Raw genomic sequence first — 20,013 nt, forward strand, 5'->3', positions numbered from 1 at the left:
CACTTTTAAGGATATTGCCCAGTAATTTCAAAAAGTAGTAACAGCCAATATATTTTATTATCAACAAATAAATTAAAATCCAAAGGATAGTATCACATGCTTTAAAAAAGGGAGATGAAATAAAAGTAATTTGATATTTTAAAAAAGGTTAAAAAAGTAGTAAATAATGGGGAATCCAACAAGAGCTACCTACATTATTAAGCTAAAATTTTTTCATCAGAACATTTCAGATGTGAAGTGAAATCACTTCATTGATCTGTTATTACACCAGACTGCTGTTCACTTGTTCATAGTAAACAGAAGAAGGTTTTCATTTGAATTTTTAAAAAATAAGTTGGGAAGTAAAAGGAATCTCATAATGCACAAGTTTCATTTATTATGCATTTTCTCAAGCATTCCAACCTTACTGAGAAATAACACAAGACATCCAAGTGCTTTAAAATCCAAGGCCTTTAATTCATTTTTCAGTAATGACCATAAATGCCTTCACAAAACTTCTTTTTCACAAAAACAGAAGGCACTAGGCATTACATAACACCCTGAAAGCAGTGATTCCCTCTGATGCTGGTGGAGATAAACATTAAACGGCAGGTTTTAGGTCTTAATGTCCCCTCAAAAAAAAAAAAAGGACAACACTGAAAATCACACAAAAAATTGTTACCAGTCTTTCTCAAATTCCCAATGCAATTTTAAGTTAATTTTACACGTACATAATTTGAAATTAATAGGTAAACCAGTTAAGTATGATATGGTTTTCAACATGTGTTAGGTTTTAGTTAAATACAGTAAATAGGAAGATACTGTTATTATGCTACTTGGCATCCTTTGTTACTCTTTAGCTGTGCAAAATAAACTTGAAATGATACCTCCTGTAGTGGTATAATTTTTAAAAGATCCTTGATATGACACTAACAACTTTCAAATTCTGGTCACAAACTGCATATAAATTGTAAGATTATTAAAATACCCCTTTTTGAAAAATAATAAGATGACCATTTATACCTAAATAAGGTTTCCCAGAAAGATATGAAATACTTTAGCGTATAAAAGTAGTTGCCCCTTTTCCATAAGGACAATGTTGTTTCACAAAATAACTCATATGATCCAAGGCAAATGATTTCTTTCAAATGCCATATTCTCTCTATGACTTTGAGGTATGCTTCAAGAGACTATATCCATGAGAAAAGGGCACATTTAGGTATAAGACCACAGTTACAAACACAAAGAGGCTTTCTGGGTCAGGAGTGCCCTTAAGAATTGCATTAACAGAAAACAAGAGACAGCTTCTGAAGCCATTTCTTTTACAAACACATACAACTAAATTTGGTTGCTGAGAGGGTAATCCAAGACACATCTGTTTACATATGTGCTATGTCATGTGTGGCTATTTTAAATAGTGGCTTCTGGAGGACACTCCTATTCAAACACAAACCAAGCAACCTTATTCTACCAAACCACAATCTTCTATTTTTGGCAAGGTAGTATTGTTCAAACAAAACAGAAAAAACAAAACAATGACAACAACAAAAACCTATCTATAACAGTGATTTAGGCAAAAGTCCCCATGTCTAACAACAGTAGGGAAAATGTTCTGAGAAATATTAATTTGGGGGGAAAAGACCCTACCAAACAAATAATGCTGAAAACTAATCTTATAATCACTTACATGACTATAACATAAAACGTTTATGAATGCCTTTGAAATGAGAATAGTTCAGTTTAAAAAATAGCTGATTATGAGGTTTACAATTAGAATGTCTCTAAAAAACATCCAAGCTAATTAACTTAAACAGGTTCAACTAGTAAATGGTAAGAAGAAATAAACTCTTCCATAATTAATATTAGATTCTTTCTTGCCTTTGGAGAAACAGGTAAGATTAAACTTGAAATGATATAGAATATAATGAAATGAAACCTACACGACAACTAAAAAAAAAAAAAAAAAACAAAAAAAAAAAACCACACCAGGGCACTACTAATAAACATGATGGGAGGCAAGAAAGGTATCTTTAAGCAGTGATTACTCAGAAGAATGCCTTATAAAATTGCGTATCATAATCAAGTTAAGAAAAAGCTTCAAGACTAGCAGCTGAGCTTTTTGAAACATATAGGACAACAGAAGGCACTACAAAAGCATTAATTACTTCTAACTACCATCGGACAGATCAGTCTTCTTCTTCTTAAGAAGCTAGCCAGTGTGAATGTTATTTTTATATCCCCCTGAGTTTTAACATGATTGGGCAGAGCAGCACCAATTTAAAAAAATATCTGCAATGCCAGCATTGCAGTTTGGAATCACTTACACTGATGGCCCCACAGGTCTCTCATAAGAGCACTTTAGAACATGATTAAAAATATAGAAATGCCTTTCGGTGTTTCAGTATTAAAGTGGAACCACCACAGATAGCCATTTTTAAAAATAATGCACTGAAAAGGTCTGTTTAGTCAGTATAGTCTTTCCATCCTGTAGCTAGCATTCACGGCTATTTTCCACGCTGAGACATCTCCTTTGTGCGTTGGGCTGAAATGTCAGTATGCTTCACGGTGCACAATCCTTTCTGGCTGGAAAATCCTAGCAAATGTCATGTCATGCCCGTTTTGAGCAGTATGCCTTGTAGGTCCTCTGGCAATGCTAAGATAATTGCATCTATGTGTGTCCGTAACTTTTCCATAGTGTCAGGTTTCACAGGTAAATGCTCTCGATCAGCCTGCAACTACAGAAGGAACATTTGGAAGCATTTAAATTACCCTGAGTCTGTATTAACACATTATATTCTCTAAATGAACAATTTTAATGCTCTAATGATTTGGAAAATTCAAACTTACACTAGAATTTAGAGGAACTGTAAAAAAGCAAACAACATGCCATTTAAACAATATATTGCTGAGTTCATAAAAGACTTCTACGTAAATTAATAGATAATACCTATAGATACCATGTGGTATTAAATATAAGTGACAGGGTTTTTTGTAGAGCTCATTAGACTCCCTGTAAATACTTTTAAAATAATATGGCATCATTGTGATCTGCTTGAGTGACTATTTTCAGTCAGATCTACCATCAATTGACCAATCTTAAGTGCTCTCATTTAAAAAGCTACTTCTGTGACACATCATGAACGGTCACCTCAAACATGAGGAAAATATCTTCATGGATCTTTGCTGTTTTGGCTACATACCAGCTTATTTTTTAGCTTCAATACAAGGTCTACTGTTTCTACTTCTGTGTGTTTCTGGGTCCAGAGAAGTAAATCCTACAAGAATAAACAAATCCCAAATCAGTAAATACTCAAAATATGTTTCAAACTGCTCTATTTTAACAGGCAAGGCTACTGAGCAGGAAGGATAGGAAGGAAAAAGAAAACAGAGTATATAACTCAGGTACAGCATTACAGTACAGGAATAATTCTCCACATGACATTCTAACATTAATTAGACAATTTCTGACATTAGCTAGAACAACTAATAGTTGGGAAATAAAACAAAATGTAAGGAACTCCTTTCTGAGATGGCCCTTTTAGATCAATGAAAAAATTACAACTCTAAGTATAATACTAACCCCCATCCCTACTAAGTAGTAAGTACCTTAATTTATAAGAAACATTAACAAATTAAGACAACCGTGAACATGAATCTATTACTGGCTGTAAACTTTGACATCTACAAACAAGCTCTTCCTCGGCTTATTCGTGGTTTGCCTTCATTGTATTCCTTCTCTCACAACCATAGTCACTGGAAGTTTATGATTAGAAAGTTCACTTCAAGGCTAGCCCATCTCAAGCTAAATAAAGATGAGACTATTCTTTATATTTTCACAAGGAGCTCAATTTAAAATAGTCTGGTGACACACTATAGATTAAAAACAGTCAAAATACAGGAAAAAAATTGTTAATAGTAACTGGAAACATTTGAATCTTGATTCTATCCAGGGGAATGCTAGTAAATATTTAATCACCAGTTCTCTAGGAAAAGTCTCTGGTTTGTAGCATTTGCCAATGTGGTATAATACTCCCACTGTAGCCAATTTCAAGCTACCAACCTGAGATCACTGAATGCAAAGTTGGGAAGAGATGTACACAGCTCCTGTGGGTCAGTGTAAGCAGGACTCTAGCTCACTGCTGGCCTCATTACTTAGCAGTGATGCAATCTGAAGCAAGTCACTTAACTTATAATCCTTAGGGGTCTCATAATGCAGATTATAACACACCTACTTCAATGAACTGTTGTAAGGATTAAAAGACATTATCCATCTAAAGCACCTACACAGTCCTTGACACACAGCACATGATCTAGAAAAGTGAGGTATTACTTATTTACAAAGTAGTGGATATGGGTATAATCTCCCAGCCTCTAAGGATAATGTTATCTTTATTTTCAATAGTTGTTAATCATCACATAAACACACTGTTTTCTAACCTCTTCGCAAAGAGCTTCTAAATGGAGTGCCTCCAATTTCTGGGTCATTTCCTTCCGCCGGGTCTTGAACCAACCATCAAAATTTGGAGATTTTAGAAAATGCCTATAAAAATAAATTTTAAAAAAGCAAAGTTTGATTATGACTTACTTCCTCTCAATACCTTTCCTACCAATAGCTTGGAGAACCATGTGAAACAATGGAATTTTTATTTATTTATTTGAATTAAAAAAAAAAGGTAAGTTTAAGTCCAGGGTTTTTTTTAAGATTTTATTTATTTATTTGACACAGAGAGAGAGAGAGAGATAGCAAGAGCAGGAACACAAGCAGGGGGAGTAAGAAGGAGAAGCAGGCTTCCCGCCGAGCAGGGAGCCCAATGCGGGGCTCAATCCCAGGACCCTGGGATCATGACCTGAGCCAAAGGCAGACGCTTAACGACTGAGCCACCCAGACGCCCTATTTTGTTTTTAAATAAAGCTCTACAGGTGGGTGAAAAAGAAGGGAAAAAAAAGACCAACCGGTAAAGTCCAATCCAATCGCCTTTTATTCTAGAGGTCAGCTGAGGTCCTGTTTTCTCAAGTGTCTTCATAAATTCTTCTGGAAGGAACTGTCTTAATTGGGGTGGACTCTAAAAATTAGGACATACTGATTTAAAAATAAGAAATGGCTATACTCCCAGGAGTTAATTACAGTTAGAGAACTCAAATAAGAATTTAACTGAATAAAGTTATACCTTCCATGGAGAGATACTTTTCTGCAAAGGCATCAAGCTTGCCACATATCTTTCCTGAAACCAAAAAAAAAAATCAATCAAAGTTAGGCATTCTTTTTTTTTTTAAGATTTTATTTGTTCATTTGAGAGAGAGAGAGAGAGAGAGCGTGCAAGGGAGGGGAAGGGGAGAAGAAGAAGGAGAGAGAGAATCCCAAGCAGACTCTTCATTGAGCACAGATGTGGGGCCCAATTCCATGACCCTGAGACCATGACCTGAGCCAAAACCAAGAGTCAGCTGCTTAACCAACTGAGCCACCCAGGTGCCCCAAAGTTAGGCATTCTTACCTAGAGGGTCTTCAAAAACACATAAACAGACCCCCCTTAAAAGAAATGGGTTTATAAGTTTTTCATCATATGCTCTTTCAATGCATATGCTTTCAGCAGCAATGCATCACTTCCCATAACGGACAGAGCAAAATTTAGATTGAATTGAGAAGTCAGATTTTCAATAAGAATTTAACTAAATCTTAAATAATTCAAGGGACTGCATATTTTTATTGATAATCATTAACCCTACTGGGTGAGTATGTGCCAGAAAATGTACTCAACATTTTATATGCATGATCTCTTTTAATCCTTGCAACCATCCCGTGTGGCCATTATTACTGGAAAAGAGGCTTTGAAAAGCTAAGTAAGCCGCCCAAGGTCACATAGCCTGAACCTGAATTCAGGTCTACTTGACTTCAGTCCATGCCCTTAAGCAGTATAGTAAAGTTCATTTCAAATCAAAGAGATTTAAATGCAACAAAATTAATTAACATCCATAGACCAAGAAAGAGTATTCTGCCTCAAAATGTAACAGCAAAGATCTCCAGGTTGCTCCCATATGATATTCATAGATAGATTACATTAATAATTACATGGAATCTCTCTTGGATGCAGTCTCCAGACTAGGACCATATTATGTACTGTCTGATACTGTAAGGGCATCTTTTAATATTTTAATATGCTATTCTACTGAATTTCATAGAATAACCCTATCATCTAGTCACTTATTCCATAAATACTGAGTGCTACCAGATGCCAAACTGAAGAAAAGATAATGAACAAGACAGATAAGGCCCCTGTCATCATGGAGTTACTGGTCTCATGGATATCATATCAAACTGTGCTCAAGAAAATAGTATCAGAGGGCCACCTGGGTGGCTCAGTCGGTTTTGGTTAAGTGTCCAACTCTTGATTTTAGCTCAGGTCATGATCTTAAGGTTGTGAGATGGAGCCCCACATCAGGCTCCGTGCTCAGCACAGAGTCTGCTTGAGACTCTCCCTCCCCCTGCTCGTGCTTGTTCTCGCTCTCTCAAATAAATAAATAAATAAATAAATAAAATCTTTAAAAAAAGTAGCTTTGAAAACAAAAAAGGAAATAATATCAGAAAGAAGTTCCAGGTTAACTTTGTTTTAAGGTGTAAAATGCAATAATTATGTAATATTTCACAATTATCTCATTTAAGATTCACAGCAACCCTGAAAGATATTTAGGAAAAGTGGAATTAGCCACATTTTACAGATAAAGAAAATGTGAGTCAGAGAGGAAGTGACTTGCCAAAGTTACACAGTTAACATTAGAACAGAGTCCAGGTCTCCTGCAAAGGGCTCTATTTTTAATCACCAAACACATGAGCAGGCAAAACACATAAACTAAGGTTTTTGTGAATGGGGAAAACATTCATAATCCTTCAACAAATCATTAAATTAAACAAATACCTATGTTAACTTACTAATGGAATGATGAAGCTTTGTGTCAGTTCCAAAAAATAGCGTCGGAGAATAACACTTTGAGCCTCAGAAGGACGTTTCTGTTGTACACCCTTAAAAGAAAAAGCAATGAAAACCTACATTCTAGTGTAAGAAAGAATATAAAACAAAGCATAATTATAGTAGTTCAACTGATATGTAAATACACACTTTTACTTGACTGAAAATCAAACCCCTAGAACTTCACCTTGAATTTAACCTGAAGTTCATTGTGCCATATCCTGTGAAAAAAACCCTTAGCGCAAAACATCACATGTTCATTCCACACTTAAAAGTATCAGTTTACATTGAACTGTCTTTATTTCACACTTGCTGTATGAGTATTATTTACATTTTCCAAAAAATGCTAACCATCCCCTGTTGGCTGCTAAACTACCTCATGGAAAAGTCCATTACTTTTTCACTATAACTCTCAAGTTTCTAGAAAGACTGGCACTAGTGGGTAGCTGCAGCTCCACATTTCAAGCCCATAATTGTTGCTGCTTAGGCTTCTGATTTTTGTGAAGCTTTGGTTCAAAAGAAAGACCTCATTTCACATTATCATACATAAGGCACATACTCCCTAACTGGATATTGCTTACCTGCACAAGGAAATCTAAATTAATAATATGAACAAGGAATTACCTTCTGTAATTGTTTTATGATCTCTTCATCTCTACTTAGATATGGCTTATAAGAAGTATAAACTCCTAAGAAGTAAAGAAATACGGTAAATAATAAGACCCAAGTACCCACATAAATATATATTTAAAAGTTAATAAAAATAATAAAATATAATAATAAAAATCAATACCAGGTTTAGAATCCAGGGTCTTTAGGTTCTTCAATTTTTTCACTTTAACTTGCTTAGGAATTTCACCTAAAGGAAATATCATAAGGACTCATTATTATTCGAGTTTTACATATTACAAAACTGGAATTTTCTAAGATTAATAATCCACTGACTGTTTATTACTTAGTCAGGGATCTTGTAGCTAAAGTATTCTTTTTAAAAAAAGTTTACTTCTTGGGGCGCTTGGGTGGCTCAGTCATTGAGCGTCTGCCTTCGGCTCAGGTCATGATCCCGGGGTCCTGGGATCGAGCCCCGCATCAGGCTCCCTGCTCCACAGGAAGCCTGCTTCTCCCTCTCCCACTCCCCCTGCTGTGTTCCCTCTCTCGCTGTGTCTCTGTCAAATAAATAAATAAAATCTAAAAAAAAAAAAAATTTACTTATTTATTAGAGAGAGAGAGAGAGAGAGAGAGCAAGTGTGCACTGGGGAAGGGGCAGAGGGAGAGAAGGAATCTCAAGCAGGCTTCACGCCCAACACAGAAGCCCAATGCAGGGCTTGATCTCATGACCTCAGCTGAAATAAAGAGTCGGACACTTAACCGACTGAGCGACCCAGGCGCCACTGAAGTATTTTTCTTAACATCAAATAATATTCAAGAGTTTATTCCTGGTATTTTAAAATTGGATAAATGCTGGATTATAGCATTACAGAAAAAAATGTGTAAATTATATAAAATGGGTATTTGATCTTTCATTAATATCTATCATTACTTAAAACTTTTCCCTTTGTCACTTAACTTGTAATTTAAAATCTTTGTGCCAAATACATGCAATTGAAAACCTATGTGCCAAATATTAATAAAATACCCTTGAAGAGTAAATGGAATTGCAAGCAACTCTTAACAGTATTCAACAGTTTTTTCCTGACACCTCCCCAAATTGTTTCTGCATTATAGAAACTTACACTGCCACCAGGTGGTGACAGTGTGTATCACAACCACAGACCTGAGCCATAGATGGACAGGCCTCCTGAGCAGGTCAGCTGCGAACAATTTGCACAGCATATGCTGTGGTTCTGGTCTTGGAGTCAAAAGAAGCTACAATCTAAACGACCCTCTAATCAGCAGAAAAATGCCTCAAGATAACCACTTAAAAGTGTCATAAGCACACTAAACAGACCTTTTCTTTTCCTTTCTCCATCCTACCTCTAAGTGTAAGAGGACCTAAGAACTGAAAGACAATCTAGAGATTATCAATTCAAGGCTCTAAATTGAAAACACATTTTTCATTAAATTGTTATATACATCTAATTGCTAACTACAGTTATCTCTGGGGGTGGAATTGTAGGAACACAGAGCATTTTCACTTGTAATCTTAAATTGTTAAAAAATTTTAGGGGTGCCTGGGTGGCTCAGTCGTTAAGCGTCTGCCTTCGGCGCAGGTCATGATCCCAGGGTCCTGGGATCGAGCCCCACATCGGGCTCCCTGCTCCGCAGGAAGCCTGCTTCTCCTTCTCCCACTCCCTTACTTGTGTTCCCTCTCTAGCTGTCTCTCTGTGTCAAATAAATAAAATCTTTAAAAAAAAAAATTTTTTTTAAGAGCATGTACTATGGTAAAACAGGTATTTCTGTAAATTCTCTACTTTGAAATAATTTCAATCTTACAGAAAAGCTTTAGAATAATAAAGATGATACTCTAATTTTATCAACTGCCCCAATAATAACTTTAAACAACAGACCCTTGTTAAGAAGTCACTGTCATGTACACACAAACTAATATTTTCATCGATTCAGTAAATATTAGTAAATGCAAGATACTGGAAGTAAAAAAATAAAACTAGTTCCTGTAGTTCCTAGTTCTCAACTAGTTCAACTAGTTCCTAGTAAGACAAATAGAAATACATGACAATATGCAGGATATGTGCTGGGATAAAATTATGAACAAGATGCTATGGAAACCCAAAAGAGGAGGCAAAGAGGAGTTAAAAAATTATTTCTGTACTTATTTTCTGTTTCCTTCTGCTCCAAGTCACAAAGAACTTGCAATTGTTCTATCCACCAATACTCTTTATTAACATATTATATTCTGAAATTCACTGTGCAAAAAAGAACCAAGTATCAGAGAGAAGAAGAGTTCGGCAGTAGGTTTCATATATTCTTTATATTCAATATGTTCTGGGTAATAATGAAGATAGGTTGCAACCATGTCTGTCTTTTTAAAAAGGGAAAAGACAAAAATAAACCCATGCAGCAATCTTCACTCACACAATTCCCCTCTGATTCACTGGATTTCATCAGGTGTAAGATGCATACTGATCTCTAACCCTAGTCATCATCATTGTTACACTATAGTATGTAATAGATATAAAGAAAATTAATCATGAAGATACACTGCCTATTACAAAAAAAATTTTTTTAATGAATATTTGTCAGATGGCTTTGGAAAAAAAAAACAGGTGTCTGCAATGAACCCAAGTCCCATCATTACAGATATTTATTTTAATTAAAAATACTTATTCAGGGGTCCCTGGGTGGCTCAGTTGGTTAAGCGTCTGCCTTTGGCTCAGGTCATGGTCCCAGGGTCCTGGAATCAAGCCCCATGACGGGCTCCCTGCTTGGCGGGGCACCTGCTTCTCACTCTCCCTCTGCTGCTCCCCCTGCTTGTGCTCTCTCCCCCCGCAAATAAATAAAATCTTAAAAAAAATACTTATTCAATGTCTGTTATGTACAATGCACATTAGAGAGGGGTCTAACATTACTAAATTAATAGTCATAGCTACTGCACCTCTGTATATGGGCACTAGAATCTTCCACATTTAGGCCAAATATTTTACCTTTAGTGAATCAATTTTACCTTTAGTGAATCAAACTCAATTTCTGGTCAGAAATTATCAGTTTATAATTTGATCCAATATACGCTAATAGAATTAGTTTCGCTTTGAGGAATATTTGTTAAGTACCATCATCTTAATATTATATTTCTCCATTTAACAGAATTTGGAACTAAAACTAGGTATAATCCAGAAGAAATAATCCTTTTTATCAGGAGGAATGATCCCTCTACAGGGTTAAAACTAAATGTATACTTCTGGTAAAGTTATGAATCTCAGGTTTGCTGTGCCTTCCCTGCTGGTCCTGCAGAAGATACTTTTTCTGTAGTTCTACTGACCCTCTGAGAATTTTCAAAGACAGAATCCTAAGAAGGGCTGTTGTGTTTCATAACTTGTGCAGCATATGCAGTGGTCCTGGCCTTGAGATCAATGGGCAGAAAAATGCCCCAAGATATATACCCAACACTCATAAATTAAAAGATAAATGGATTGGGGCGCCTGGGTGGCTCAGTCGTTAAGCATCTGCCTTCGGCTCAGCCTGCTTCTCCCTCTCCCACTCCCCCTGCTTGTGTTCCCTCTCTCGCTGTGTCTCTCTCTGTCAAATAAGTAAATAAAATCTTAAAAAAAAAAAAGATAAATGGATTTTCATGAATATGAAACCAAAAGTAGAGGTGATAAAAGAAAATACAGATAAATTGGACTTCATCAAAACTTAAAACTTTTGTGCATCAAAGGACACTACCAATGAGAGAATAACAACTCATGGAATGGGAGAAAATATTCATCACAAAGCATTTATCTGATAAGGGACTGGTCTCTAGAATATATAAAGAACTCTTACATCTCAACAATAACAAAACAACCTGATTAAAAGACAGGCAAAGGACTTGGAAAGATAATTCTCCAAAGAAGTTATTGAGACGGCCAATAAACACATGAAAGAAGCTCAACGTTACTAATTGTTAGGGAAATGCAAATCAAAACCACAAGATACTATCTCACACCATTAGAAGGGCTACCATCAAAAAAACACCAAAAATAACAAGTGTAGGCAAGGATGTGGAGAAACTGATACGCTTGTGCACTGTTGATGGGAATGGAAAATAAAAACAGTATGGCAGTTTCTCAAAACATTAAACACAAATGGCTATGTGGTTCAGCAATCCCACTTTTGTGGATACATACTCAAAAGAAGTGAAAGCAGGGACTCAAAGAGGTATCTGTACACCCATGTTCGTAGAAGTATTATTTGCAATAGCTCAAAGGTGGAAGCAACCCAAGTGTCCACTGACAGATAAATGGGTAAATAAAATGTGGTACATGCATACAATGGCACATTATTCAGTCTTAAAAAGGAAGGAAATTCTGACACATTACAACATGAATGAACCTTGAGGACGTTATACTAAGCGAAATAAGCCAGTCACAAAAGGACAAGTAGAATTCCACTTATATGAAATACTTGAGTAGTCAAATTCATACTGACAGAAAGTAGACAGGTAGTTGCTAAGGGCTAGGGTGGGGTGAGTGGAGAAAGAAGTGGATAGTAAGTTATTGTTCAAGAGATTTTGCAAGACGAAAAGAGCACTGTGAGTGAATGGTGGTGATTATAGTGCAACAATGGGAATGCACTTAATGCCACTGAGCTGTACACTTAAAAAATGGTTAAGATGGTAAACATCGTGTTATGTGCTTTTTACTGCAATTTTTTTTTAAGATTTTATTTATTTGCCAGAGAGGGAGAGCACAAGCAGGAGGAATGGCAGGCAGAGGGAGCAGCAGACTCTCCAATGAGCGGGGAGCCCAACACAGGACTCGATCCCAGGACCCTGGGATCATGACCTGAGCCATCAAGGACTCGACCCTGGAATCATGACCTGAGCCAAAGGCAGTCCCTTAACTGACTGAGCCACCCAGGTGTCCCACAATTTTTTTTTTTAAAGGAATGAAATTCTTCTGCATGATACAACATAAGTGAACCTTGAAAACAGTGAGATATGCCAGACACTAAAGGGCAAATATTACATGATTCCACTTATACAAAATATGTAGAAGAGTCAACTTTATAGAAACAGAAATTAGAAGTTACCAGGGACTGGGGGATGCAATAATTGGGGAGCTATTATTTAATGGGTTTTGGATTTGGGTGAACTAAATTCAAATCCTTCTGTTTGGGATTACGAAGAAGTTCTGGAACTGGAGAGTGATGATGGGTTCACCTTATGAATATACTTAATGCCACTGTGTTATTTTTTTTTTAATTTTTTTAATTCAATTTAATTAATATAGAGTATTATTAGGTTCAGTGGTAGAATTTAGTGATTCATCAGTTGTATATAACACTCAGTGCTCATTACATCAAGTTCCCTCCTTAATGCCCATCACCCAGTTACCCATCTCCCCATCCACCTCCCCCTGGGTGAACTAAATCCAAATCCTTCTGTTTGGGATGATGAAGAAGTTCTGGAAATGGATAGTGGTGATGGTTGTACACTATGAATATACTTAATGCCACTGTATTATTTTTATGGGAATTAAATTCTTAAAACTAGTTAAAATGGTAAATTTTAGGTTATGTATATTTTACAATAAAAACAACTTTTAAGATAAGTGGGGAAAAGTATCATAAACACACTAAACTTAATGAAATTTTGCACTTCTATTAAGAATTGTGCTCACATAAGACCTGTCAGTCCCAGAAACAGTCAGACACTAAAGTCTTGCCCCAAATTATCAAATTACCCCTGGTGCCTTTGTTCACAACATATTTTCTCCATTAACTAACAAGAACCAAACTGAGGATACTGACAACCTCTAGCATTCACTCCTCAGTGACCACTAAGAATCTATAAAGTGTAATGTTTCCATATACCACCACTGCTTTCCTGCAGAAAAAAATGATACCTGATGAAGTGGTCTAAATAAGCTGGTGATGGAAATAATCAGAGAGAACACAGCAGCTCATCTGTAAGGTAGGCTGCTTAAAATAAGTTCTAATTAATATTCCATAACTGTCCTCATCCCCACTTTGAAAAAGCAATTCAAGAATTATCCCCTCCCCTCCCTTGGTCCTAGGCCTTACTTTTATTTATTTATTTTTTAATTTTTTTTTAGATTTTATTTATTTATTTGAGAGAGAGAGAGAGACAGAAATAGTGAGAGAGAGCACAAGTGGGGAGGAGAGGGAGAAGCAGGCTCCCCGCTGAGCAGGGAGCCGGATGTGGGACTCGATCCCAGGACCCCGGGATCACAACCTGAGCCGAAGGCAGATGCTTAACCGACTGAGCCACCCAGGTGCCCCTAGGCCTTACTTTTAAATGGTAACTTCACTTGCCTGAAGAGGCTTCTCAGAGTAGCAAGAATATTAGCTAGCAAGACATCACAAGAAAAGAAACTACAGACCGATATCCCTCATGGATACAGATGCAAAAATGTTCAACAAAAATAATAGCAAATCAAATCTAGCAACATATAAAAAGGATTATACACCATGACCAAATGGGATTTACCCAAGGAATATAAGGTTGGTTTAACATCCAAAATGCAATTAATATGCCATATTGATAATGGACAAAAACCACATGACAATCTCCATAGATAGAGGAAAAGCATTTAACAAAATTCAACACCAATTCATGATAATCCTCAACAAACTAGAAATAGAAAGGCACTTCCTCCATCTAATGAATGACATCTACGAAAACCTATATCTAACATCATAATTAGACTTGTATATTGAAAACTACAGGGGCGCCTGGATGGCTCAGTCAGTTAAGCGTCTGCCTTTGGCTCAGGTCATGATCCTAGGATGTTGGGATCGAGCCCCGCCATCAAGCTCCCTGCTCAGCGGGGAGCCTGCCTCTCCCTTTCCCTCTGCCTGCCGCTCCCCCTGCTTGTGCTCTCTCACTCTCTCTCAAATAAAAAACAAACACCTTTAAAAAGAAAACTACAAAACATTGCTGAGAAAAATTACAGACCTAAACAACAGAAGATATCTCAAGTTCCTGGATCAGAGACACCAAAAAAACCCCCAAATTTACTGCATATTAACATAATTCCTATCAAAATCCCAGCTAGCTGGCTGCAGAAATTAACAAAGGGATTCTCAAATTTATATGGAAATGCAAAACACCAAGAATAGCCAAAACAATTTTGGAAAAGAAGAACAATATTAGAAGACTTACACTTCCTGATTTCAAAACTTACTATAAAACTACAGTAATCAAGACATTGCATTAGTGTTGATTTTCCACAGAGGTACCAATGAAATTCAATAGAAAAAAAGATAATCTTCAACAAATAGTGCTAATGCAACTGAATAGCAACATGAAAAAAAGATTATTTTGGACACTTAACCCATAAAAAATAACTAAAGTGGTTCATAGACCTAAATGTAGGTGCCAACATAATAAATAAAACTTTTAGAAGAAAACATAGGAGAAAATCTTTGTGACGCTGGGTTGGGCAATGAGTTCTTAGATACAGTATCAAAAGGCTAATCCATAAAAGAAAAAAACTGATAAACCAGACTTTATCAAAATTAAACACATTTTTGTAGGTAGCAGAAGAGAGGGGTGAGGGTTGGGGGAAATGGATGAAAGTGGTCAAAAGGTACAAACTTCTAGTTATAAGGAAAATTAAGTACTGGAGATGTAATGCAGATACATGATGACAACATGATGACTATAGTTAACACTGCTGTATAATATTATACTTGAAAACTGTTAAGAGAGTAAATCCTAAAAGTTATCATCATAAGGAACCATTATTTTCCTTTTATTTTTTTGGTATCCATATGAGGTGAGAGATATTAACTAAATTTACTGTGGCAATCATTTCACAATATATATAAGTCATTATGCTGTACACCCTAAACTTACACAGTGCTGTTTGTCAAGTATATCTCAAACTGTGCAGAAAAAAACACTTTTGCACTTGAAAAGATATCATTAAGAAAACAAAAAAGAAACCAAATACTGTGAGAAAATATTTGTGAATCATATATTTAAACACAGACTTGTATCCAAAATACATAAAGATCTCTTACAACTAAATAGTAAGACAAGTAACCCAACTAAAAATTGGCAAAAGATTTCAATCAACATTTCATCCAAGAAGATATATGAACAACTATAAGTAGATGAAAAGATGCTCAATATTATTATTCACTAAGGCAATGCAAATAAAAACCACAATTTCAAACCCATTAAATGGCTATAATGAAAAACACAGACAGGATCAAATGCTGTTGGCAGAGATGTGAAGAAATAGGAATTCTTATAGACTACTGGTAAAAATATAAAATGAGGGGCGCCTGGGTGGCTCAGTCGTTAAGCGTCTGCCTTCAGCTCAGGTCATGATCCCAGGGTCCTGGGATCGAGCCCTGCAGCGGGGGCTCCCTGCTTCTCCCTCTCCCACTCCCCCTGCTTGTGTTCCCTCTCTCAATGTCTCTCTCTCTAATAAATAAATAAAATCTTTAAAAAATAAATGTAAAATGAGGGGTGCCTGGCTGGCTCAGTCAGAAGAGTGTGCAACTCTTGATCTTGGGGTATGGGTTCGAGCCGCAGGCTAGATGTAGAGAATATTATATTAAGCGAAATAAGCCAGTCAGAGAAAGATACCATATGATTTCACTCATATGTGGAATTTAAGAAACAAAACAAATGAACATGGGGTGGGGGAAGGGAGAGGCAAACCAAGAAACAGACTCTTAATTATAGAGAACAAACTGATGGTTATCAGAAAGGAGGTTGGCGGGGTATGAGTGAAATAGGTTGATGGGGATGAAGGAGGGCACTTCTGCTGAGCACTAGGTGATGTATGCAAGTGCTGAATCACTATATTGTACACCTGAAACTAATATCACACTGCATCTTAACTGGAATTTAAATAAAAACTTAAAAATAAATAAACTTAAACTTTTTTTAAATGTAAAACTGGTGGGCCACTTTGGAAAAAAGTCTGGCAGTTTCTTATAAACACACTACTTTACCAATGATTTTATGCAAAAGTTCCTCTACTTAAAGCCACAACCAAGAGCCTTTTTCATTGGAAAAAGATAATAAACAGTAGTCAACTATATTACAATCAATCCAATAGTCTAGATTAATAGGACAAAACCATGAAAACAAATGTCAATATTAAATTAAGATTTTTAAAACTATTTCATATCATCTCATAGCTAAGACTCTGGTGATTGCTATGTTCTAAATTATCATTAAATCAGAGAGGACACCAGTGAAATGGCGGGTGACTATGACATTTACAGAAAGCCAGTGAGTCAGGAACTGTTTAATCTCCCAGCAAACAAAGAATCTGAGGCTTAAAGAGGCTGTTCTGCATAAGAACACATAGATCTGACAGCCAAGGTAAAGCTACTTGCTCTTTCCTCGATTTCTTAAGGCTTCCAAGGATTTTGGTATAAGGCTGAGTCTAATGTTCGTAAATAATATCATTTAAATTGTTATTGCTTGGGGCACCTGGGTGGCTCTGTTGATTGAATATCTGCCTTCAGGTCAGGTCATGATCCCGGAGTCCTGGGATCGAGCCCCACTTTGGGCTCCCTGCTCAGCGGGGAGTCTGCTTCTCCCCCTGCCCCTCACCCCACTTGTGCTCTCTCTCTCTCTGTCTTAAATAAATTAATTAAATTAAAAAATAAAAAATAAAAAAATAAAATTGTTATTGCTTGAATCTAACATATCTACCTAGATTTATGTATATGCAAGAAAAGATATCTCATAAATTATTAAATAATATTTGAAATATTCCTGTGTATACCAAAAGAAGTCTTTAAAAGTAACACATCATAAAGTTATTTAAAAGTATTTTCAGTATCTCAGGGCGCCTGAGTGGCTCAGCCATTAAGCGTCTGCCTTCGGCTTGGGTCATGATCCCAGGGTCCTGGGATCAAGCCCTGCATCGGGCTCCCTGCTCGGTCGGAAGCCTGCTTTTCCCTCTCCCACTTCCCCTGCTGTGTTCCCTCTCTCGCCATGTCTCTCTCTATCAAATAAATAAACAAAATCTTTAAAAAATATATATATTTTCAGTATCTCAAGTCTTACTATTCCAGTAGAAAATTCAGGAATGTCCAGGGAGGAATGTCAGAGATACCATTAAATTGTCATCTAAGTTAACAAAACTTCCAACCTCTGAATTAATTTACTCATTTAAATATGTTTATTAAATAGTTATTATGAGCAAAATACTATTTATCTTTTCCTCAAGGAAAGCACAACCTTTGACCACTTCCTTAATCAATACCATTGCCATGGGAAATATATAATGCTTGTTTTGAGACCTAGCAGAGAATTTTGTGCCAAATTGAATAATTCTAGCTTCTACAAGGTTTTATTCAAGCAGTGTTGGAAATCCCTGTTTAATTGGGCTTATCCATATATAAAAAGTTGCTCAAATTTATGAGGTTTCATTGTTTTATAATTCATTCCATGTTTATAACACTAGAAGTGCATTTTTTGATAGGAGGACATGATGCGTTACACATACAAGAATCTGTATATTTTAGTGGGAAGTCAGGCTCTTCTTCAAAGGCCCTTATTCAGATTGCCTCCAAAAAGGTTACCAACAACATAATTAAAAAAGTAATCAAGAGGGCGCCTGGGTGGCTCAGATGGTTAAGCGTCTGCCTTCGGCTCAGGTCATGATCCCAGGGTCCTGGGATCGAGTCCCGCATCAGGCTCCCTGCTTAGTGGGGAGCCTGCTTCTCCCTCTGCTTCTCTCTCTCTCTGTCTCTCATGAATAAATAAAAAATCTTTAAAAAAAAAAGTAATCAAGAGATGAAAACAAAGGGGAAGAAATGAACCTACTCAGCCAACTCACATACTAAAAACAGAACACTGAGTTTATACTTTACCTGCAGGTTTAAGGTCTCCTATTCGAATAATGTGCGGCCAGTGCTGGAGTGTTTTTGCAAAAAAAGGGTTGGTTACTCCTAATATGACTGAAGGCCTACATAAAAACAAAACAGAAACAAAGTGAGAAAAAGACAAATGTTCTAGTGAAGACTAGTTTATAATTTCTTTCGATTGAACAATAGACTATCTTTTCCTTCACTCAGTGCATTAACGTCTCAACTATATGCCAGGCACCATGTTTAGCACTAGGCAAGTAAACATAAAAGACCTAGTCTTTTTAAAAGCATACAGAAAGAAAGGCATACATACCTGATTACAATGCCAAAATTAGGAAATAGAGAAGGTGGTATAACACACACAGCAATTACAAAGGAGAAACTATATGTCTACCAGGGGATTCAAAGACAGCTTCAACAGGTAAGCCCAGGTGGCTCAGTCGATTAAGCATCCGACTCTTGATTTCAGCTCAGGTCATGATCTTGGGGTCCTGAGACTAAGCCCCACGTGGGGGGGGGGGTCCGAGCTCAGCAGGGAGTCTGCTTGAAGATTCCCTCTCCCTGTACCCCTCCCCACCTTGTGTGTCCACACATGCTCTCTCTCTCCCTAAAATAAATAAACCTCTAAAAACAAAACAAAACAAAGACAGCTTTACCAAGAGATGACATTGCACAAAGATATGAAAGATGAACAGAAGTTCTTTGCCAAGTGGATAAGAGAGGTAAAGGTGATGCAGGAAAACAAACAGTACGAGCCAAGCAATGAAGTGAGAGCGTGGTGTGCTTGAAGAACTACAAAGAGCTCAGCATAAAGTGAGAAGGATGAAGAGTCAGAAATGAAAGTAGATGGGCAGGTGCTGGCCAGATTATTAAGTATGAAGTTAATATGCTAAGATGTTTAAAAATCTTGTAGGCAAATGGAAGGTACTAGAGAACCAAATGGAAGGATGCCACATGAATGAAAACGTAGGAAGATCATCCTAGGGTAAATCTGGAAGATGCCCTATAAGGAGGAGATGCGGTTTGGGAAAAAGCAACAGCAGCTATGACAAACACTGGAGACAGTAAGACCGGGAAGAGACTTCTGGAAAGCAGGTAACAAATGTTATTATGAGAGAGATTTTATGGTGTTGAATTGACTGAATTTGGTAAACTTGATGTGGGCCACGTTAAGAAGGAGAAATTTATGACAATTTAGATTTTTGATGACTAAGTAAAAAGTAGTACCATTCATGGGTTTGGGGAAGAAAACAAGGAAACAAAGAATTCACTGTATACATTTAGTTTCAGGTGCCATTAAGATGTCCAGGTGGTAAAGTGGTAAAAAACAACAACAAAACCCTGGACACAAAGGTCTGCACTTGCAAAGATCTGGGCTAGGCAGATAAATTTCAGTTATCAGTATATGGGTCTTAACAGAGACTGTGGGTACAGATAAGATTGCTCAGAAAGAATTATCAGTCTGAAATCAGATCCCAGAACACAGGACTGGAGAACACCAACATTTAAGGTGCTGGCAGAGACAGACGTCTCTGCACAGGAGACTGAGATGCATCACCAGACGGCCAGGTGAGAGTGGCATCAAGGATTAAAATGCTTTCAAGCT

General features: G+C 36.8%; 1 protein-coding gene across 3 annotated transcripts in view; it reads right to left on the reverse strand.

Moving 5' to 3' along the window:
* Positions 1-371: 371 nt before the first annotated feature.
* DENND6A (DENN domain containing 6A) overlaps positions 372-20,013 on the reverse strand; it is a 55,895-nt gene continuing 36,253 nt past the window's right edge. The window contains exons 13-21 of one of the 3 annotated variants that reach the window (XM_027584449.2): positions 18,411-18,505; positions 7,735-7,800; positions 7,566-7,630; positions 6,905-6,994; positions 5,148-5,201; positions 4,933-5,042; positions 4,417-4,519; positions 3,180-3,254; positions 372-2,714 (exon numbers count right to left, since the gene is read on the reverse strand). In XM_027584449.2, the coding sequence (XP_027440250.1) occupies positions 2,583-2,714; positions 3,180-3,254; positions 4,417-4,519; positions 4,933-5,042; positions 5,148-5,201; positions 6,905-6,994; positions 7,566-7,630; positions 7,735-7,800; positions 18,411-18,505 (790 nt within the window). In that variant the 3' untranslated portion in view covers positions 372-2,582. The remainder of the gene's footprint in view (positions 2,715-3,179; positions 3,255-4,416; positions 4,520-4,932; positions 5,043-5,147; positions 5,202-6,904; positions 6,995-7,565; positions 7,631-7,734; positions 7,801-18,410; positions 18,506-20,013) is intronic. The other 2 variants (XM_027584448.2, XM_027584447.2) reach the window with 2 other exon arrangements.

Source organism: Zalophus californianus, chromosome 1, assembly GCF_009762305.2.
Source record: "Zalophus californianus isolate mZalCal1 chromosome 1, mZalCal1.pri.v2, whole genome shotgun sequence".
Lineage (NCBI taxonomy): Eukaryota > Metazoa > Chordata > Mammalia > Carnivora > Otariidae > Zalophus > Zalophus californianus.